This window comes from Phocoena phocoena, chromosome 6, assembly GCF_963924675.1.
Source record: "Phocoena phocoena chromosome 6, mPhoPho1.1, whole genome shotgun sequence".
In the NCBI taxonomy this organism is placed as follows: Eukaryota; Metazoa; Chordata; class Mammalia; order Artiodactyla; family Phocoenidae; genus Phocoena; species Phocoena phocoena.
Window position 1 is genome coordinate 12,526,734 of NC_089224.1, and position 24,744 is coordinate 12,551,477.

At 37.7% G+C, this 24,744-nt stretch overlaps 1 protein-coding gene across 2 annotated transcripts in view; it reads right to left on the reverse strand.

The window, feature by feature from the left end:
- The window catches only part of PPP2R2A (protein phosphatase 2 regulatory subunit Balpha), an 83,998-nt gene that overhangs the window by 27,907 nt on the left and 31,347 nt on the right, over positions 1 to 24,744 (reverse strand). For both annotated transcript variants that reach the window (XM_065878419.1, XM_065878418.1), the window contains one exon: positions 1,715 to 1,812. In XM_065878419.1, coding sequence (XP_065734491.1) covers positions 1,715 to 1,812 — 98 coding nt within the window. The remainder of the gene's footprint in view (positions 1 to 1,714; positions 1,813 to 24,744) is intronic.

Here is a 24,744-nt window from a genome sequence, read left to right on the forward strand (position 1 = left end):
AGATAATTAATTTTTGTCTTTAACTCTTAAATGCAGTTAAGAATGACAGACAACTTACACTTTTAAATAACACAAAGCCCCCATTTGAAATGTAGGCTCTCTCAGAAACCCTCAATATAAAGCCCTTCAAGATGGAAGTGCCTAGGAAGCAAACTTAATTTTAAATGCTTTTCTCCAAACACCCTTCTTTAAAACAAAAGTGTAGACTGCCATTAATTTTCAGTTAAAAAAAAAAAATACACGGAAGGGCAGAAAATGCCTACGGGAAAGCCAGCTCTAAATTCTGCATAACAAAATGAACACTCACATTTTGGTTACCTAACATGAAAGACATTAGAGCGCACTGAGAGATAACATGTTGGAAGTTCTGGGTTCTGGTTGTTAGCTCTGCCACGAAGAAATCAAGTGACCTCTTAATAGCCTGGCTTTCTCATTTGTAAATAAAGGGAAATGGTAATGACCTGTAAGGTTCCATTTCGACTCTTAAGTATTTCAAAATTCTTATGGTCACATTTTTTAGCTGCTTGAAAACAGGAACAGAAAACTGATTTTGCCCCCCTTCCCACATGATCATTCTCTGTCAAGAAAAGCTTGAGTCTTATTTTCATATTTTCTTCCAACCAAAAAAAAAAATAATAAATAAAAGGAGACATATTTAGTGTTTGTGCATCTTCGAATCAGACACTATTAATCATTTCTTTTAAAATTAAATTACCTACCTCACTGGGTGTTGTGAGGATTAATTCATTAGTGTTTGTAAAGCACTTTGAGATCCTCAGGTCAAAGGCGCTATAGAAGTGCAAAGTAGTAGTATTATTACTAGATTCTTGCTTATTTAAGGAATTTCACAATCCTTTAAAAGCTAACTCTGTGTTATGATTTAGACATCTATTTATAAAACCCTGCATTTTATCCACATTACTTTTAACTCTTCTTGAATATCTTATAGATAGACAGGGGCAGAATGTCTGGAAACAAATGATAAAGGTTTAACTTTGATCTACAAATGGAGGGAGAGACTAAGGGAAAATCCATTGTGACAAATTTTGTTCAGCATAAAATTTTAGTGAGAAATCTTGTCAATCAGATTTAGAAGTGTGCCTAAGTTGTACCCAAAACAAAACCAAACCCTACTTTAAGCACAGATTCTGCAATGAGAAATTCCTTTCTTCAAAGAGAAAGGGAAACAATTTTCAAATCAACTCCACTTTAAGAGGGGTGCTGAGCTTATAAATTACGTTACATGCGTATACATGCAACTGTCATTTAAAACCTTTATACTTAAATCACAGTAATAGTATTAGTATAAACTGATGTCAAAATAATTAAGCAGCTTTTTCTTTAAACTACACTCCCACCCCCAGTTACACAAAGCAAACTATGCACTGAAAAGAGGTCAAAGCAATTTTGCTTTTATGGAATTTTAAGAGGAAAAAAAAAAGAGGGCCAAGGCTTTAAAACCAGTTAAAATCTTTTATTCCACACTTCCCACCCCTTTCTCTAACCAAATCTTCTCACAATTAAATCAAAACAACACACACACGTACACATACACACACACAGAGCTAAGAGAATCAGAGCCATCTATACATTGGATACTCTGCTCGATAAACACACTTTACAAATCTGCCAACATCCTCTGATGAGATTCTCCAGCATAAGCTCCAGTCCCAAGAGCAAACTGAAATTTAGATATTAAACTTTAAATACTTACCTCCTGCTCCTGTTGAAAGATGACGACTCTACCACCTTTATCTCCGGTTGCTAGTAATTCTCCAGAATGATTAAATTCTACTGTAGAAATTATATCTGCTGTATAATTGAAACAAAAATGAAAAAAAAGACATTAGTTCTTTCTCAACTCACTACAGAGTTTCTTAATGAGAACTTAGCATGTTTTTCCTAATATATTCCAAGTCTACATATCAACCTGCCATCAGAAATAAAGTAAATCTAAAGTTCTTTCATGAATATTTTGGTTCACCCAGAAGAAAAAAAACTCCCCAGAGTAAACCAGTGACACTATTTTAACAAACAGGAACACGACAAATAATAAACACAAGCACTTTATTAATATTTCACTAAACTCATGAATGTAAAGAAATCAACAATTTGTGAAACATTCTATGACAGCACCATTAATATCGATAATTATTGTGCTAATTTTCTTTCTGATATACTTTTGATAAGCTTCTTTATGCAAACCCAAAGATGGTCTATAAAATTAAGACAGATATAAATAAAACGGGGAAATTTTTAAAATGTAGAAATAATTGCAGGTGGAAATTTAACAATCATAAATATATAAATTAAAATTATGGCTTCTTAAACAAATGTTTGCAAATAGAACACACTTATACCAGCAATGCTTTGTGCTATGCACCTTCAACATGCACAGCTCTTCTTGTGGCTCCCAAACACAGCAGGGGCTACTAGAATCAGTCATGTTACACCCAAAGTCGGTGCTAAATTCACAGTCAAGTTCAAATAAAATTATCAGGGTTCTTTTTGACACCAGAGCCATTTTCCTAAAGAAAAAAATCTAAGTTACAGAATTGGGCATTAAGATAAAGCAATTACACTATACAATTCACCATTTTCACAAGCATTATGCCAAATTAGGAAAGACGCTATCATACGCATGTTACATAAACAATCAAACTTTTACTACAAGAGAAGGGTAATTTTCTTGCCTATATTAGCTAACTGTAAGAATTTTAAAATGTAACTTTATATAGTAAAGAACACTGTATACTTTAAATTTTAAAACTTACTGACCAATGTATTGTATCATATCAATAACCTGTCCAGCACAGCATTCTACCATTTTCATTTTAGTGATTTTTCCAAGTTCAGCTTGATTTTAGAAAGCTTTCTTTGCTTCCTCCATTGTCTAGGTCCAAGGCACCTTACCTTTTTGGAACACTCTGAGAACCTACTGAAAGTTCACATGCTCTCCCAAGAAACTGTACATATTTAAGTACACACAAAAATTTGCATAGAATTTCAAAAGGTTTGGACAGCATCCCACCTCCAGGTTAAAACCTTTAGCCCAAGAACCTAGGGGTAAGACAGGAATAAAGACGCAGACCTACTGGAGAACGGACTTGAGGATATGGGGAGGGGGAAGGGTGAGTTTTGACAGGGCGAGAGAGAGTCATGGACATATACACACTAACAAACGTAGTAAGGTAGATAGCTAGGGGGAAGCAGCCGAAAGGCACAGGGATATTAGCTCGGTGCTTTTTGACAGCCTGGAGGGGTGGGATGGGGAGAGTGGGAGGGAGGGAGATGCAAGAGGGAAGACATGGGAACATATGTATGTGTATAGCTGATTCACTTTGTTATAAAGCAGAAACTAACACACCATTGTAAAGCAATTATACCCCAATAAAGATGTTTTTAAAAAAAAAAAAAAAAAAAACCTTTAGCCCAGACAACTCACCGTGGCCGGTGGTATCAGGAGGAAAGAATAAATCTAGTGTTTACACTACATGCAAATGTAACACCACGGTGTAAAACTGAATATACTGTACTATTCTGTAAAGCCCAACATCAATAAATACTTAAAAGCCATTCTATTAGGTGCTCTGTACTGTATTTACCTCTGTAGTAAATATAATAAGGGATTAAAAACATACATAGTCCCTGCACTTAAAGCACATTATAGTATAGTTACAGAGAGAAAGTAAGTAGGAGCTAACAATATCAGAACAAATAGTTACATCTTATTTGAAGGTTAGATTCTAAAATCAGGGAGTAAGGTAAAAGCCATACATAGTAAAAATTATCTTTAAATTCAAATCCCTCAGACAGGCACCACTTTGGAAATGCAAACTCTTTCTCTTGTTCTTTTAAGTCCAACTCAGCCAATTTTCCCTACAGCATTGATAGTTTGTGGTTTCTTTGGCTAACTCATCAAATGAACTAGTTAATTTGAATATAAAGTCATGCTTCACCAAGAACACCTTCTCTCTCGACTGTAGTGTATGCTCTTGGCTTGGTGAAATGCTCACACCCATACCAACTCCAGATTTATTCTCCTTTTCACTCAATGGAATAACAGGAAGAGTAGGCTCAGTATTTAAATTATTTCCTCTTTCCCCAGGTCCAAATTGTTGCAGCCACCTAAATTAATTCCTTGTTAGGTAGATGAACTATTACAGATAAGACTTAACAGGGCATCTGTCAGTGATCGCTGGTATGACCAGCCTGGCTGGCCTCTCTGTTGGGCAGTAGTAAAAAGCAGGGAGGACAGAATGCTGCAGGATGGGCTCCATTTCTAATGGGGAGAAATGTCGATCTTCCTTAGGTGAACTGGACAGGGGGAAATCTAGAGGTGATTAAGTCAGTTAGGAGATCATTATAATAAGAGGATTGAGGAGATCTGGGATGGGGGTGGTGGCAGTAGGGATTCCACACCTGTATTATTCTTAGAGACAGAACAAGAATCAAGGAATAAAACAGCAGGCACAATACCCCCAAGTACTGAAGACATTACTGACTCACACAGCTGGTTATAATGAGGTCACTGAACATCGGATGGGGAAAGGAAGGAGACGTGTGTGCACGTGCATGGGGGGGAGCACATGCATGGGGTGTGGAGGGGAGGAAGGAAAAGAGGAAAAGACCAATAATTTAGTGCAGGACGCAACAGGAATAGTAAGACATCTGCCCTTACAATGTGTCACTTCTTATCCTAAGAATGGTTATTTTACAACAAGAGCTGCAGAGTAAAGTGAAATGATACGTGTTTAGTACCAAACCAGCTTTGCAGCAAGGGTACAAAACTCTAAGAGGTACATCTGAGACAGGCTGAGGAACCCTAGAAACAAATGGCCTACACAGTGAGAGGCTGAACGTCAGGAAACGATAAGAAACAAAGATCTATACCATAAAAGTCCACCCATTTTAAATCCTTGAGGGAGAGAAATATTGAGTGAAAGGCATACAATTTTCTCATTTTAGATATTTTTAAGACACTACTGTTTGTGACTATCTTGCCAAAAGCCAATGAACAAACAGAAAATTTTAGAAATAGCTAACCAAGCCACTGACGCTTAGTGAGTAGTGTAGAGGAATTTTATTTGGGGGAGGGGTGGGCAGGCAGACTCATGGCCTCCTTGCTGTGATTTTTATACTGCATATATTTAATATAGCCATATTTCAGATAAGTAAATTATTTTCCTGCCTTGTATGATGAAGTTAAATAGGTACCACGCCATGGTGTTCCCTCCTCCTTCCCCACAATAAAAGAAAGGGGAGAAAAGATACACCATGATTTCTGGATGCTTGGCCATCCACACATGTGTGAGAGAGCCACCATATACACAAGCACCTATTAAATCTCCAAGTGTATGACTGCTTTTAAAGTTTTTTGAGTTGTAAAATGCCTAGATCTCACAAGGTCTCACTGAGAATATGACATATAAAAATGATGAATAAAAGGGAGAATAAGATCAAATTCTGCTTTGCAGACCAAGAAAAATATCCAGGAATCCATTATGGAGTATGCTATGAAACTGAGCTTTGAGCTGTATGTGCTTCTACACCCTGGTGTGCCAAGAAGGGGATATGGGTTTGCCTGGATACGGCAAGCACCCAAACCTGTAACCTCCAGTTTTGAGAAAGCTCTTTACCTCAGTTTACCTCAGTGTGCCATACAAACATTTCTGTTTTCAAGTGTGCCAGGATGTGTAAAAGATGAGGAAGCATGGCTCTAAAAATAGTGCTCCCACATCATGTGCGCTGATACCCAAATGAGGTTGGTCAAATACTGCTATCTATGTTTTTGAAAGTAACAGTAATTCTGCTCCTAGAAAATATTCTTCTAATGTTCTGATTCCTATGCCATTGAAAAATATTACAGAGTAGATGACTGCAGGAAGTCTACAACAGCACTGTTCGACAGAACTCTCTCGTTACCATGGAGGTGTCCTATATCTGCGCTGTTCAATACAGTAATCACTAGCCACATGTGGCTCCTGAATTTTTAACTTTAGCCATGTGTCTAGGGGCTATCATACTGGACAGCCTAGGTCTAAAACATTACAGAGTGGACACTGACTTCTACTGCAAAGCCAAGAATGCTGGAACTAGGAGAATTTTGAACCTTTAAACAGTGCACTATGGGTAAAACAGAACTACCGTGCACACACACACCCAGATTGTTACCTCAAGGAGCAGGCTGAAAATATAAATGCATTTCATGAAAATTTAGATTCCTGGATACTATTTTTAAAACAAACTGTTAATGAAAGCCTCAAAAACTTGAGAACACTTTACTCTTGAGATTAAAGTCACTATCATATACTTTAAAAAGGCAAAGACATTAACCTCACTGTTAGTCATATTACTGAACTCAAGGCAGGGTCCGGTATAACACATCAACTAGGTCTGTTCTCATAAACCAACAAAAAACTTCCTCTTCTAAAGAGAAAAATAAGAATCTTTCCTATGACCAATAAAAATGTTATTTCACAATGGAAAAAAACACCTGTGTTAATCATCTAAAGAACATTCTAATACAGTTAATAAAAAGGAAGGATTCTATCAGAACATCAGACAACGGTCCTACTGTGCCTTAAGCCAACATACAGCCATTTTAGGCACACACTAAAGCAAGATTTAAAAGGCACAATCCGATTTTTGGTAAGAAAACTTAACACAATGTTTTTGACCTTTGTTATGAAATTCTATATACTACTAGTAAAAACCAAGGAATTTATAATGTGTTACACAAAATGGAACTCTAATTTCTTCCAACCTCTTCGTTCTAGACTGTCAGCGCCCAGGTTTCATCCTAAGAAGGTGAAATAATCAGTTTCTTTTGGGGGTGGAACGGTAATTGGTGGTGGTGGGAATGACAAAAGCCGTGTTACTGGTCTGTTTTCACTTCATCAGGCACACCACACCATCCCCTTGTTACCTACCTTCTCTATTTCTTATGTACTCTAATAAACAGAATAGGACACAATCAATCAGACAACCGAAGGTTCAAAAGTATAACACGCTCAGCATAAAAATCAGATGAGGGAAAATTAATAGATAGTATCTATAAATGGTAGTAATTAACAATAATGACTAAATATTAAGTGATCAAATTATTATTAGCTCTGACATTCTCTAAATACTTCAACTCCTGCACTGTAAGGCACTTTATGGGGTTACTCATTGATTTTATAATTCCATTTCAGGACTACAGTCCAAATAAATAATTTGAAAGAAACCAATTAAAATTAGTACCAACATGGTTATAGGTGAATTATTTACATACAGGCATACTTCATTTTATTGTACTTCCCTTTACCATTCTTCGCAGGTACTGCGTTTTTTTTACAAATTGGAGGTTTGTGGCAGCCCTGCAAGGACGAAGTCTATCAGCACTATTTTTCCAACAGCATTTGCTCACTTCCTTTCTGTGTCACATTTTGGTTATTCTCTCAATATGCCAAACTTTTTCATTATTATTATTATTTTATTTTTAACAGTGATCTGTGATCAGTGATCTTTGATATTACTATTGCAAAAAGATTATGACAGCATTTTTTTAAAATAAAGTGTTTTTTCAATTAAGGTATGTACATTGTTTTTTTAGACATAAATGCTATCGCACACTTAACAGACTACAGTATAGTGCAAACAACTTTTATATGCGTTGGGAAGCCAAAAAATTTCATGTGACTCTATTTACTGCAGTCATCTGGAGCCAAACCCTCAATATCTGAGATGTGCCTGTTATGAAATAAGCTGAACGTATTTCAAACATCCGATAATGAGGAAATATAAAAGTAACCTCTAGTACACAGGTTGGAAAATTATGGCCCACCAGCTGTTTATGTAAATAATGTTTTATTGGAACCCAGCCACGACCATTTGTTTATATATTGTCTTTGGCTGCTTTCACTTGACAACAGCAGGGTTGAAGAGTAGAGACAGACTGAAAATATTTACTATCTGGCCCTTTACAAAAAATGCTCCTCAACCCCTGCTCTAGAATATTAATATAATTGGATATTAACATTAAATGAACAAATATGACTTATGTGGGTACAGAGACACAACAAACTAATGTCAAAGCACACACTGTCTACAGACAGGTACAACTATAATGTGCCAAGCACTATACTAAGTGAGCATTTACATATATCCTCATTTTATCCTTCTAATACCACTATGATACAGACATCATCTTCAATTAACAGGAGTGTACGAAAGCACGGAGAGATTAAGTAACTTGCTTATCACACCTCTATCAAGTGTCAGAGCCAAGATTCAAATTTAGCAGGTGTGAACAATCATATGGATAAGGTGGCAGCACACAATCCTATAAATCACTGGATGATGAATAAAGAAATAATATATGTGTTCAGTTTACTGCTTCTTTTTCATTGCCAAAATGTCTGTGTTCAATAAAACATTTAGAGTCAAACTACATCACCTTTATACTATTTACTAATGACCACATTACAGTTACTTGTAGCCCTACCATAAAACTGAGCATTTTTTTCAGCACCTGCTATATTCAAGGGGCTGGGTGATCCACAGTCTAAATTCTACCGTCTAAAGGGGCTTAAAGCAGAATGTAATCACAACAGATAAACAGTTAACCAAGAAAAGATTTAGTAAATGTTTAAGAGAACCAAAGAAGGAATATTGTAAGGCAAAATAAACAATTATAAAATGAATTCTAAGCATAAAGACTGAGTAACTATATAAAGATGCTCCCTTCATTTTAAAAATAAATGGGGAGGAATCAACTAGAATAAGCTGCTTACATATTTTTACCCATCTGGATTATAGATTCCCAAAAGTTTCACTTGAAACAGTTAACATAGCATCCACTGAATGCTGACAAACCTGATTCTGTATTTTTCTCAATATGATTAGTCTTTATTTAAAAAAAATTTTTTTACTGACCTAAGAGAATTTTTATTGTTAAATACAGATACACTTTTTAATGAAACAAGAATGTGCAGTATTTTTTCAATAAAATTATGTCAGATCACAAACATTTTTACTTAATCCTAAATTTAACTTAACCTGGTCCAAACTGTTATTTATTCTTATTCCGCCCAGAAAACGATGCATATACTTTAACCCGTGTCGCAAATTCACTTGCTCACAAAAACATTACTGAGCACTTACTGTGCTATCACTGAGACATCAGTATTAAGAGCCGCCTCCATAAGAGCAGCTCACACTTACACAGTGCTGGGTACTGTGCTAAGTACCCCTCAATATGATTAGTCTTTAAAGCTAAGTAACACAGAAGAAAATTTTAAAGGTTAAAATTCATAAAATACTATAAACATTGCTGCAGCAAATAGTTCTAAAAAATTCAGGCCTAGCTACTTTATGCATCACAAGACAGCATAAATCTCATGACAAGAGGTTCACAAAAATTCTATGAATAACCACTGTTTCTTAAAATTCTACATTTTTGATATTATCTCAAAAGGGACCGCTCTGGCGAAAAAAGCAAGCGTCTGCGAAGACTTGCTGCAAGAGCAGCTGCCAGCGTGGCCTTCTAGGTATCAAATGAAACTTTCAGGCCTGGAAGAAAATGAGCTTATTAGCAAGTTGACTATACTGAATCTTACCTTTTTGCAAATAATATTTAATTTCCCACAAAACTCTACTAGGTAATCAGTCTCCTTTCCTTTTTGTTACATTTCAGTAAAAACAAAGGTTAACAAAGAACACTACAACTAACTCCGTAAACGAAGATGTCCCAAAAAAGTACCAATAAAAATGTGAAGTTAACTTTGCACTTCCTCTTTCAAAAGGCTGAAGTAAAAGACAGAAGTCAAAATTAAAAATCTGTAATTGGTCTTCCGCTTCTGGCCATGGGGGAGTAAGACAATCTGGATTCAGCCTCTAGCTATGAATGACTAGAAAATATATGCAACTGTTTTCAGACAATGGACAACATGGAGTTTAGGACTGTGAACCCTTAGAGAAGAGTAAGTGAGCCCTGTATTTGCCCTAACTTACCGCCTGGACAGTGCAGTGAGTCAGGAAGAATCCAAACATAGGCCAGCAACCTCACCGGGTTGTGGAGTCAGAAACTGGGGGTTAGGGAAAGCTAAAGCAGCTAGATTTTGTGGATAGAGTACAAAGAGAAAGTTCAAGGGATCTACAGAGATCACTAAAAATCTTTGGTTTAGTACTGATCTGAAGACATGTGGTGTGCCACTCCACAAGGCCTAAAAAAGAACCATCAGAAAGTTTACAAGTGTTCAGAATAAAGAGGTCTCCCACTCAGTCAGAGTAAAGAAACCTCATAATTAATAAGGCATGAGGTAAAGTCCTCAGAAGGGTATCACCTTAGTGGTGAGACTAAGTCAGCACCATATTGAATTTGTCCTGACAAAGCTTAAAAGCAAACATTGAAAAACTGATCTCAAGTAACTTAACCACGTGCAAGGACGGAATCCGACAACAACATAAATTCATGTCTGGCATCTAAAATCACCAGGAATGTAAGGAAGCAGGAAAATATTACCCATAACCAGAAGAAAAACAAACCAATAGAAACAGAACCAGAACTGACAAAAATGATGGAAGAATCATTTTTAGAAGACAAGGGCCTTAAAATAGCTGTTGTAAATATGCTCCATGTGCTCAAGACAAAGAAGGAACATCTGAAAATGAAAAGTACACAATTTGAAATGAAAGATACACCGGATAGGATTAACAGATTAGATGCTGCAGTAGAAAAGGTCAAGAACTTGAAGGCCTAGTAACAGAATCAAAACAAAATGATGCGGGGGGCGGGGGGGGGGGGGGGGGAGCGGGGGAGAAAAAGAACGAAGTCTTGATTTGTAGGATAATATCAAGTGTTCTAACATACGTATCACTGCAGTCCCAGGAAAAAAGGTGGGGCATATTTGGAAAAATGACCAGTATGTAAGTGCTCAAGCATGATGACAGTATATGTAGAATAATCCAACCAAGGGATAAATGCAGACTTACAAAGGTATACAGTAGTGGCAACTCAATAAACTTCATTAGTTTTTTGTTAGTGATGTGACTGCAAAATCATGAAGAATTCCAACATTTCAAAGCATAATCTTCCCCTGATTTACAAAGTAAACCTTAGTATACACATTAAACACATACTAAAAGTACCAAATAGAGTTGGGTTTTAGGCTTAGAAAATAAAGTCTTTTTCAGCACCAAGAACGTTTGGCAGAATATTCTAAATCATGCAGACCATGGGACAACTTCTTCCTGTTCAAGACTGTCCTGCAAACTGCAGAATAGCTAGCATACTCGGCCCATGCCTAGTAAGTGCCAATAATGCCTTTAATCATTGGTAAAATTAGGTAAAAAAAAAGAATTCAATAGGACTAGAGTTTATTAATATGTATATATTTGATAAAAGGTATGGTGAAGATATAATGGTCATAAATCTTCAAAGATTTTTACTTTATACTTCATATAGTTCAGAGTTATTAGGAATAGAAGAGTTGACAATAATTAGAGAAGGTGGACAAATCCTTTTCCACACCTGACAGATTAAAAATAGGTAGGGGGGGCTTCCCTGGCGGCGCAGTGGTTGAGAGTCCGTCCGCCTGCCGATGCAGGGGACACGGGTTCGTGCCCCGGTCCGGGAAGATCCCACATGCCGTGGAGCGGCTGGGCCCGTGAACCGTGGCTGCTGAGCCTGCGCGTCTGGAGCCTGTGCTCCGCAACAGGAGAGGCTACAACAGTGAGAGGCCCGCGTACCGCAAAAAAAAAAATAAAAAAATAAGTAGGGAGGCAGGGAAGGGAGAAAGAAAGGACACTTGAAAAATATAATTGATACACACACACACAGAACTTTATACCAATATAAAAATACGTATTTCTTCCAAAGAGCTTTGCAATTTAAAAAACTCAGGTGCAGCGACAGAGCCCCTTAAAAAATTTTACTTATAAAGACCACATTCTCAATCACAATAACATTAGCTAAAGATTAATAACCACTGGTTCTAATCAACCACTTAGTAACCTTAAAACTCTAAGGGCAAAGATAAAAATCAGTACTGCAATAAAAATATTTTAAAAGATTTACAGGAACATAAGTATATAAATATTTAAGATAGTATTGTTCTTTTTTAAAAAAAGAGATACAATGATCACTATAAAACAAACCAACTTATAAAAACTGAAAGAATAAAAAATCTGAAATCCCACCACAAGGGATAACCATAGGTTATGAATGAACAATCTTTTAAGCAAACTCATGCAAATTGCAAAATATGTATGAGATGTATTGATATTTATATATGTTATGACTTCTGTAAGACCAATTTCAGTAATGGAATTATAATTAAAATTAACTTTACTCTTTTTTTTTGATCACACAAATAACTACTTTGTAAAAAACTATAGTCATCTACTCTTAACCCCTCTTTTGAGAGAATTTCAGTATAGTATATCCTTCCATAGTTTGTCCACATGTACTTCCCATGCTCAGTACAAAAAAAAATCTATTGTGCTGAGAAAGAATGTTACCTACATTATATCGCTGAGTTAAAAAAAAGTTACAAATCATATTTGATCCTACTGGTATAACAGAAACAAAACGATCAGAGCATTACGGAATTGGTGACCTGAGCACAGACAGGGAGACCAGTAACAGATACACGAATGACAGACGAATCTCTACAAAGTAAAAAAAAGTAATGAGGTAGCACTACACACCACTCAAATGACTAAACTTTTATCTAAAAATTGACAATGGCTGGTGCTGGCATTGAGCAACTGGAGCCCTCACATACAGTTGATAGGAATGCAACCCACTTTGGGGGAAAAATTTGGCAGTTTCTCATAAAGCTAAAACAAACACCATGCAACCCAACAACCACATTACTAGATGTTTACCCAAGTCAAATGAAAACTTATATTCACACAAAAATCTGAATGCAAATGTTTATAGCATCTTTATTTGTAATCACCAAAAACTGGACACAAACCAAATGATCCTTAACTGGTGAATGAATAAACAAAATGAGGTATATATCCATGCAATGAAGCACCACTCAGCAAAAAAGAAAAAGGAACAAACTACCAATAGAAGCAGTAACATGGATAAAATTCAAAATGCATTATGCTAAGCGATAGAAGCCAGATTCAAAAGGCTACACACTATACGATTCCACTTATCTGACATTCTGGAAAAGGTATAACTACAGGGATAGGCGTGGGGTAGAGGTTGACTACAAGGGGACATGAAACTTTTTGAAGTGACGGACCTGCTTTTTATGTTGACTATGGTAGTGACTGTACGGTTTTTATCAAAGCTTGAAGAACTATACATAAAAGGAGAAATTTCACTGTATGTAAATTATACCATAAGAAAACAATAACAAAATCCAACTACTGGAATCTCATCTCAGACATGCCAAAATCTGTCTCTTACGTTTTACTTACTGGTTACAAGATGCTTTCCTGCTCTAAAACCTTCAAGGTTCTCTAAGGATTACCAGAAGATTTTTGAAGTACTGCCTGGCATTCAATCTCCTCCATAGTATGAAGACCTCCCTTAGGTATACCATCCTACTTCCTAGTACCATAGCACTCACCAAATTCTCTAGTGAAGCTGAGGTTCTTACACCTCCCACATACATACTTTTGCCCACCCTCAACTACTCCTTCTTTAGCTTGGATATATTGTCTACCTTGCCTGAAATACCTTCTTTCCTCTCCCCCTTCCTTCAGCCCTTCTGTATGTGCTCCATCAGGGGAAAAAAACAAACAAACAGAATTAATTCATATAAGATTTCTGGAGAGGTAGAACTACACCAGAAGATTAAAATCTATAGATGTAATAAAATAAAAATGTGATTTTTACACAATAACTAAATAGAAGACAAGTGGACTAGGAAAAATACTTGTATTTCTAGAAACAGTTCATATAACATAGGAGAACAATTCACAGAAGGGGAAATACTAGTAAAACATAAGGAAAGAGCCAGTCAAATCAAATTAAATAAAATTTTTAACAAGACACCATTTTCTATCTCCTAAACTAGAGGGAAAATACTAATTGTTCATAAGGCTGGTATTTGCCTACACTGTAGACAGAAGTATATATTATTACTGTAGAAAACTACTTCATAATTTATATCAGAAGCCACAAAGCATTCATTCCCTTGGAACTTCACGTCACTTCATGTCATAAGTCATCATACTGAAATAATCCAAAAAAATTTTAATGCATAAAGATACTAATGTCTTTAAAATATCTAAAATGTTAGAGAATATAAGAGAAACATCAAATGTGCTTATCCTGCCAATATCCTTTCACATTCTGCTCTCATGTTCCCTGAAATCCTCCTCTTTTCACCCTTTCCCTACAAGCCCTGGCTCTTCATTAACCATTAGGGAAGAGCAACAAGACAGCTGGGCAAACAGTCTCAGCTCTGCTATTAAGTAATAATTTGACAGTGAGTAAGTCGATTAATCTTCATGAACTTCAAATTCCTCATCTGCAAAGAAACATTGACAGATGATCTCTTCCGAGGATTTGTCTTGCACAGAGCATGTACACAACATACACTCAGACACTTAAACTCAACACATCCAAGGGAGGAAGAAAACAGAATAATGGCTGGAGAAAATTAACATGCTTTTGTTAGGATGCATAAACTTCTAATATGCAAAAATTGAAGACCTAAAAGAACAACACATCTGCAACAGTTGCATAACTCTACCCATGACCACGGATCTCTGCGAGAGATCTCACTCTGACAAAAATGGATCCCAGATTTATTTCTTAACATGGAACTCATCAACAATAGTGATTTAATGAAAGTTACTTCCAGTTAGTTTTAAGCTAATCAGTGATGAAATAGGAATGGAACCCAATGAAGCTGCTCTGCTCAACTTCAGCCACTGCTGCAGCAGTAAAGCACCAGAGATCCTCATGTCATCTGTCGTTAACTCGCACACCTTCATGAGATGGTATCTTCCTCGCTTTTATACACAAGTCAGAAACTACTTAATACATGTACACATAACAGAAAAGTTCCCCATTTTTCAAGCGTCATGGAACAAAATCTACGTAACACAAGAGTTAACTGAGCTGGATCTTTTCGTCTTCTATAAGTTTATTTTATCATAATTTTGGACTTACAGAAGAGTTACAAGGACAGTACAGAGAGTTCTCATCTACACTCACCTAGTTTCTCCTATTGTTTACATCTTACATTACTATGGGGCATTTGTCACAACTAAGGGATTAACACTTGAATATGATTACTAACTAAACTCCACAGGTTTGTTCAGATTTCACTAGTTTTTCCCTACTGTTCTTTTTCAGTTCCGGGATACCACATTAGCTTCCTATGGTCTGTGACAATTTCTCAGGCTTTTCTCGTTTCTGATGACCTTGACAGCTTTGAAGAGTACTGGTCAGGTACTTTGCAGCATGTCTCTCCATTTGGGACTGTGTTTTCCTCACAGCCAGTCTGCAATTATGGGTTACTGGCAGGAAGATCACAGAGAGGAGATGCCATTCTTTTCACATCACATCAAGGGTACATCCTACCAGTATGACTTATTGATGACAACTGGATGACCTGGCCAAGGTACTGTCTGCCAAGTTCCTCCAGTCACTCCACCCCCCTAGAATGTACTCCGGAAGAAATCACTAAAGGGACAGAGAGAGAGAGCGAGAGGGAGTGTGTGTATGTTAAGCTCCATCCCTTTGAGGGGGAATAGCTAGTTAAATTATTTGGAATTCTTCTGTATAGGAAATTTGTCTCTTCTCCCTCATTTGTTTATCCAGTCAATCATTTATCAGTAGGAACTCACAGGCATTAATGTCATACTTGGGGTTATAATCTAATAATATGTAATTATTGTATTGCTCAAACTGTTCCTGATTTGGCCACTGAGAACTCTTTCAGACTGGCTCCTGGGTCCTTCTGACATATTCCCATCCTTCTGGTTTTTTTGAGCACTTCTGGAATCTTTTTTTTAATGTGTAACTTTCAGATATTCTTAATATTACCACAAATTAAAGATGACTTCTAACTCATTCTATAGTTACATACTAAGTTTTAAGAACTGAATTCTCTCAGTTCTGAAGAGAAGTATAAATATACTGAGAACAAAAGGAATAACTAGAGAACCGTAACTGACTCTCATCCTTGGATTATCTGACCACGACTGAGATTTCTATCCTGGAATAGATTCTCATTTGGTCAGCTGAGGTTCTAACAGTTAAGAAACTGTGTGTGTTAGCCTTCTTAGAAGTCTTAGCACATGCCTACAACTTGGATTTCATAATTCTAATCTTCCTGTACTCACTGCTTTTTTTTATTTTCAGATGTTGGGGAAGTGGGGTGAGAACAGAGCAGGCAAACTACTCTCCATTATAGTCAAGGGACTGCTGTCAAACCATCCTGGCACATAACAGCACAGAAATGAATTCTCATTTTGATCCAGTTTGTTTGAACACTTAGAGTTCTCATTAAGAAGTCTGTTATCTTGTAAAGCAAATAACGTCTAATAAAGACATTAAAAAATAAAATAAATGTAAAAAAAAAAAGCAGCATGTTACCCTTGTTCAGACACATAACCATTTTCACAGTCTTTTCTCCTCTCTTAATTTAGTATACCCTCTGCGGAGAACACTGAACTTCAGGATTGCCCCACACAGCTAAGCAGAATATGATTCACCCAAATTTCTTCTCAAAGGTAACTAATTACTCCCTAGCATAGAAAATACTTTGCTGGATAATGTAGCTATAAAATGCTAGTTTTTTGATAAAGGGTAGGCAAGCTGAAGGTATAGTTATTTCCCTGCAGACCGCTATGATGTTCCTTTGTCACTGTTGACCTCTAGAGGGAGCTCAAAGTTCTTGTTACTTCTTCCCAAAGGTCAGGACACTCCTCCCACAAGTTTGCTGTGGTCAAAACTTAAGAACATTTTATTTCGGCACCCCAAAAAGAAAGTTAAGTGTGTGCCATCCCTTTAGCAATTTCTCGCCCAGCAGAAGTAAGACGTAACCTGCTCACCTGCTCCTACGGTGAGCCCCAACCACTTCTGCCTCTCTCCCTTCCCGACTCCTCTTTCCTACTTTGCATTGGCTAGGGCAGATCACTGTAGCCTGAAAGGCTGCAGGGAGGGCGGCACTCCTGCTGATGGTAGCAGCCAGTGCACCTCCGCCTTCCTCCCGCCAGGACACATTGGCATGGAGGTGAGGGGAGGCTGCTCGCGTCTGCTCCAAGGACTGAGCGATCATTACCTTGGCACACCTCTACCACATTCTTGGGGCAGGGAACTTGTGCAGGAAATGTCCAGAAGTCAGACTGGTCATTTCCCCACTGTCAAATTGCCATTTCTTCTGTCTGTATGACCCTAAGGAAGTAACTCAGCCCCTTGAAGACTTAATTTCCTCATCTTTAAATACCTACCTCAGAGTTGCTTTTAGGGCTAAACAAGCCATAAACGCAAAGAAATGATCCCTGAATGAGGCACACAGTAGGCACACTGGTTAAAAGAAGATATGGGCTGGGGTTTGGGCTCTGTTGCACAAAGCAGGAACAAGCAGTTTCCCTTGTTTCTAGACTATTCCAGTGAATCAACGTAGCCTAGGTAAAAAAAAAAGTTCCCCAAATGGTCCAGCTGAGCTCCCAGGAGCCTGAGGGTAAAGCCCAAACTGGGAACAAAGTATTGCAGCTGCCGGGCTTGCTGCTTCTTTGTAGATACACTCAAGAGGCCTCAGGATGAAATGAAGCACAACTGGTTGAGGACAGGATCCTGTACTTCTGTCTCTTGGTCAAAATATCACCTCGGTTTTACCATGATTTCCAAGAACAAAGTAAGTGCTCACAGCCTTCATCATAACCTTTTCTCAACCTCTGACTCAGTGACCGGGAACACATTACGAGATAAGCTCAACAAAGACCGCTGGCTGTTGATGCTCATACAGAACCTACATTGTAATGTTGCCATGAGAGTCAGGGTCCATAAGGTGATTTCCAGAGATGTGTTCTGGAACCAGCCTCCCTTCTTTTTTACTTGTTCCTGGATAATCTGATATCATGTTTGGATAAAATGGAATGGAACAATACCCTCCTGCAACAAAGAACAGAAAGATAAACAGTTGCTAATACATTTAGTCTACAGGGGTGATTTAACAAACAAGCCTTGGTGTATTAATGTTATATATAATGTTAGAAAGTAGAGCTCTAAATTGACCATTCTAAGCCTAGTTACCATCTTCATTAGATGTTCACCAACTTTTAACGGACTCATAAGTAAGTCCACTGAACAAATCATCTCATTAGGTTGCCTTATCGAAATAAAATGCAAATAGTTTCTCGTGGAGATTATACAAACAAGCAAGTACTGCACAAAGCTCCTGCATCTACGCATGCCTTATTAAAATATTTTTATAACCAGATGGGTATCTGGTTATTAATATCTACCTAAAATCTTTCAAACTAGGATTATTATGGCCACGCTATAAGAACCTGAAAGCACTTCACTGACCAACCAGTGCAAATTTGTTTTCTGATAGAATTCCTTCAGCTCACCTAAAACTGGGTACAAAGAGGCAGAATATTTAGAAAAAGAGGTTAGAGGACTTTAAGATACGATACAAATAATGTTATCGAATTTATCCTGATGACAAAAGGAAGCCCACTGGGAAGTTTTAAATATGAGTAATCCAATTAGACATGTACCTTAGATTACTCAGGCTGAAGTGGACTGGGAATTGGGAGAAGGTTAAGTAGAAGGAAGTCTGGAGACAAACCTAGAGTTACTCCAGAAATCCTGCTAAGCAATGAAAGTGACCTGAGTAAATCAGTATTAGTGTAGTAACAATATTATAAGTAGCCAACATTTAAAATTCACTTACAGTATGTTAGGGATTTAATCTTCATAACAAATCTATGAAGCTGGTGGTACTAATATATCCATTTAACAGATGAAGAAACTAAAGCATGGAAGCAAAAGAGGGAACAGAAGTGTACAGACTTTAAAATTCATTTATGAAGTATATAAAGCAAGGCTTGATAATTAATAAGCTGTGGAGAGCTGAAGATGAAAGCAAGAATAATGTCCAGGTTCTCATGCTGGCTGAATGTACTTATTACCATCAAGGGACAGATATTTTACCTTACTTTAGGTATTCTTTAATAGCATCTAAATGGCAGGTCCAACTTCAGGTAAAAGAAAAAAGCTAAGCACCATTGGCTAAGTTCAAAAGAGCATGTCATGAATGATTTCACCAAAACTCTTAACCAAAAGGAATACATCATACATTACTATAAAAAAAGTAATTTCGTTCAGAACATTCTTTTTCCTCATCTTTTCCTTTTTTATCCTTTTCTTCTCGGTTCTGGTAGGTTAGTTTGCTCTAGGTGATAGTTCTCTGACCTTGTTTCAATTGTATTTACACTGCAACTCATTGTTTCTGCTATACTTTTTAAACAATTATAATCGTATTTTTCAAATAATTTGAAATTAATTTCACAATTCCAGTTTCAAAGATGCAATTTCTTTCATGAAACTTACTCAAAAAGAATCAAAGTTTTTCTCCACTTACTTGAACTAAAAGTTCATTCCTCTGACAACTGATCTTATTTTTTATAAATCCTGCACATTTTTGTTGTTTTGCTCATTCCTTCAACAAATTCTTAAGAGAGTCATTCCTTTCACAGATATTTTACTGAGCATCTAATACATGTTAAGACACTCCAGGTTATGCCAGCATTTCTAGGTGCTAGGGATATGGGAGTTCATAAGACAGACCAAAAAATCCCTGCCCTCATGGATCATAAATTCTAGTGATGAGGGCATATGATAAACAAATGAATGATAAATATAAAATGTACCGGGTAGTGCTAATAAGTACTATACAAATACAGTAAGGTAGTCAAAGAAAGCCTCCCTGAGGAGACGACTTAGGCAGAAATCAAAATGAACAGGGAATTAGTCATCCAAGCTTGTAAAGTAAAGCATTCCAAGCAGAGGACCTAAGTAGAAATGAGTTTGCCAAACTTGATAAGACAAATGCAGGATAACGTGATAGAAAAGACGGAGCATTTAACAGAGGCCAAACCATATTCAGCCTTGTAAGCCATGGTAGGACTGTGGATTTGTCGTAAGTGATAAGAAGCCATTGGAGAGATTTTAATTTATGTTTTCAAGTGCTCATCTGGTTCATAAGTTATTGCAGTAGCCTGAGTAAGAGATGATGATGGTCTGAACTCAGGTGGCAGCCAGAGAAATGGATGAATTCAGAATACAATCTGAAGACAGCACTGCAGAACTTGCTGAGGTTTTAAAAGAGGTGTCACAGGAGGTGTCAAAGGATGATTCCAAGGTTTTAGAACCACGTCCAATGGAGGAAAGTCAGTGCCATTTACTGAGGAGAGACACACCAAGAAAGAGCAGGTTTGGGGTAAGAAAAGAGCCAAAAATTCCATTTTCACGTCTTTGGTGTTGATTTCGACCAGACACACATGTAGAAATGTCATTCAGGCAGCTAGACAGATTTGACAACTTACGGGAGGAAGAGGAGATATAAATTAGAGTATCATCAATTAGTAGAGGCATTTAAGGACTAAATGTGATTTCCTAGCGAGCAAGTACAGATAAGAAAACAAGGTCTGGTCTGAGGACTGAGCCTTCAGGCTCTCCCACCATCAGCTGAAAAGGAGAAAGCAGCTAGGAAAGGAGATTGCACCGGTACTACTGGTGAGGTAAGAAGAGCTTTTCTGGAAGCCAGGCAAAGACAGTCTTTCTAAAAAGAAGCAGTGATGGGGAATTCCCTGGTGGTCCAGTGGTTAGGACTCCACGCTGCCACTGCAGGGGGCAGGGGTTTGATCCCTGGTCGGGGAACTAAGATCCCACATGCCACGCAGCGCATCCAGAAAAAAATAAAATAAATAAATGAATAAATAAAAGGAGGCAGTGATGAACTGTGTCCGAAAGTGTAGAGAAATCAAGGGAATGCTGAGAATTAAACTTGGATCTGGTGACATGCAGATTTTGGGGGTGATTTTGACAAAAATGGTTTCAGGGGGTTGGTGTCCTTAAAATAAGTTATTTTCTGTGGCTTTATTTTACATTTATCAGGAGAAGCAGCTCTGGCACTGAGCTGTCTAGGTTGAAATCACTGCTCTGACAGTTGGAAATTTGGCTTGTGAAGGGCATCCTCTTTACGTCTGACACTGATGAAGATTTTCCCTTACTTTTATATGTCTTGGATTATTCTGGGAAACAGAGGGTTAAGCAAACACTGAAGCTGATTCATCATGCTCCAGAGTTGCTGACTTCTCAGGGGGCTGGGTATACTGAGTGTAGTGTTTTTTCAAGAAAAGCACTTGAGTGATACGCTGGGTCATTCCAAGCCTGAAAAATGCTATTCTATTGCCCTATGTGAAGGACAGTTTCACCAATTTAAGATTCTCAGTTTACACAGTTTTTTCCTTAATGTTTTCTACACGGCACTCCACTCACTGTCTTTTAGCACAGCATCTAAAAGACAGTGAGTGGAGTGCCACTCACTGTTTGTTGAACAGCATGGTTCAACAAAACCTTCTGTGATCACAGAAATGTTCTATTCTGCACTGTTCAACATGGTAGCCACTAGCCACATGCAGCTATTTACTGAGCACTTGAACAGCCAGCAGTGAGAGGACGAATTTATTTTAATTAAGTTTAACAGCTACACATGGCTAGTGGCTACCACTAACTGGACAGCTCTAGCATACAGAAGACAAACACAATGTCTACTTGATATACCTTCCTTTGCCAGTAACCTGTTTCTTGTCTCAATACTTGTACTACTTATTTCCACATCTTAAAATTTAGAAATCCAGTAGGCTATTATTTCTAGGTGTGGATCCCATTTATTTTGCTTGGTATGCACTTAAGTTATCTGTAAAAGAAGTGTATTAACAGACCCTTCCACATGGAAGTTGTACAGAGGTTTTTAAATGAGTTTCAACTTGCCAAACACGCGGCACATAGTAAGTGCTCAATAAATATATTCCCTGAGCCCTTTTGATCTGTTCTCTCTGACCTCTCACTCTGAACTTTTACTCTACATGGAATCTATTATTTGTATTTCTTGTATTTTTGTCTATAATATTCATCTTATATTTTCCTCTGAATTGCAAGAGTATTTCTACAGCCCTGCTGCTTCCTGCCTCCAAAGAGTCAATAGTTAAGAATCACATATTTCACTTAAGAATTCCTTTTTCTGCTCTCTGATACTTTTTCTTCAAATGCTCGAGTCTCCTTGAGAATATTAATTAGTTCTTCTTTAAATTTCAATGTCTTCTCTTGTTTCTTGCAGTAAGTCTGTCACCTTCTCTTAGACTGCATCTGTGTCTATCTTTTTGTGTATTCAACTTTAAAGAGAAAGGTCTATGTTTATGCAATATTGGGAACTGTCGGGTTCAATCAAAAAACATTTAGAACCAAGTTCAAATCTTTGGGGATAGGGAGATGTTTACATTGTTACTTCCTGTATTAGTTCTCAACTGCTGCCTAACAAATTATCCCAAATTTAGCAGCTTAAAACAGTGAACAAGTATTATCTCACAGTTCCCGTGGATCAGGAATCTGAGTGTGGCTTAGCTGGGTGCATCTCACTCAGGATCTCTCAAAAGGCAGCAATGTGTCAGACAGGGCACCTGCCATCTCCAAACTTGATGAGGGCTGGTGGGGGAGGGTTTGCTTGCAAACCAAGCCCACACACACAGCTGCTGGCAGGCATCGGGTCTTCAAGGGCTGCTGGCCCACATGAGCTCCACAGGGAAGCTCACAAAGTGGGAGATAGCTTCCCTCAGAGCAAATGACAGGGCCGCCCAAAAGGCTTTGGTGGAAGCCAAAGCTTTGTTGTAACCTAACCTTGAAAGTGACATCCCATCACTCTGCCACACTTGTGGAAGCAAGTCACTAGGTCCGGCCATACTCAAGGGGAGGGACATGAGTACACAAGGACATAAGTGGGGGGCAGGGGTCACTGGGGGCCATCTTAGAGGCTGTCTGCCACACATTACCCTTAGTCAGCTTATCAATTCAGCAATATGTGGTCAGGAAGCAGGACTACAAGGCCAGAGAAGGAAGCTTTAGAGCAGGGAGTTTTAACATTGTGCTTCATGGTTAGTCTCTCTCCTACAACCTTGGGTAGCCAGTCCCTCTCAACTGGTCACATTCCCCTTGGTAAGAACCACGCTGAGTCATTCAGCGTTTAACCCTGCTTCAAAGCACAAGATACCTCACCAATGAACTGCCCCATGAACCACCTTCAATTCTAGCTCTGCCTGCTCAAGGTAGGTTCCTTTAGTCACACCCCAGGAGGGATTCTCAACCACATAAATGAATCCAAGTCAGCTAATAAGGACTTCCCTCACTATGTTTCTCATCTGTACCGTTTCCTGCCAAAATTCTTTTTAGTTTTGTTACGGCACTCTTCCAGGGTTTCCAAGGAAACTGAACTCTCCCCATTATGCTTCTTGGTCATTTCAGTGTGTTTGTCTGTTTAACACATGGGCTTAGATCATCATCCTCCACTGGAAGTCAACACAGCGATTTGTTTAAGTAAAGCACTTTACACACTCCTTCAAAGACTCTGTTTTGATAAATATGACAGGAAATACTTGCTGGTTTTCTTAGTCATATAATTCAATCCTGTTGTAGGATAAAACAAAGACGTTTCAATCTACACCAGTTCCCAAGATATATTCTACTATGGTAATTTAAATAACTAAATTTTGATGATTTCTAAAAAATGCAGTGTCACCAAACTTAGTTCAGTTTAAGATGTGACTAATTAGAAAACTTAACACAGAAACGCTTTAACATTATCTTTAGAGGAATCACACACACAGCTGCTCAGCAGGATGAACTAATCAGAGCATTGTAAAGAAGCCTCTACCACTATGTGTCCAGCAGGGGGCACCTAGCACTATGAGATGGACATAACACTTAAAAGACAAATCTGAAGTAAAAAACACCAACAGCATCCTCACTCACAAACGAAAATACCCATTTTTGGTTTAACAATAAAAAAATATTTTCCTATACTGTATTATTCCTATACCCCACCCTCATCCCCAGGAAGATAATTTATTCACCCTATTTCCTTAGCATACTAATAAAGTGGGTAGGAAGAGAATCAACAAAAACTCAATAAGATGTCAACAAATTTTCTGATGTGATACTCTGGTGCTGGATAATCGGAATTCAGGTTCTTTGTCTTCTGCTGATGAATATGTGGAAAACAGAATTAAGAAATACCTTAAGTAGACACAAGGCCACCACATACTGCTGCACAGGATCTAACCTACACAAGCAACCATCCTGTACAGACACAAAAGGCACAGTGCCTGAGGCTTAACCCTGTATCTGATCTCAACAGATTTCCAGGTGATATGTTCTGAGTCAAACGGCATTTTCAAACATTTTAGCACTTCATTTAAGGAATAAAATTACTTGTTATCTTAGCAAAGTTGTAGGATACAAAACCAATGCACAAAAATCGGTGGCATTTCTATATATTAAAAATGAGCAATACAAAAAGGAAATTCCTTTTACAATAGTATCAAAAAGAATAAAATATTTAAGAATAAACTTAATAAATGAAGTGAAAGACTTACACAAGGAAAACTACAAAACGTTACTGAAAGAAATTAAAAACATAACTGGAAAGACATCCCATGTTCATGGATTGGGAGAGTTAATAGTGTTCAATATTACCCAAAGTGTTCTACAGACTC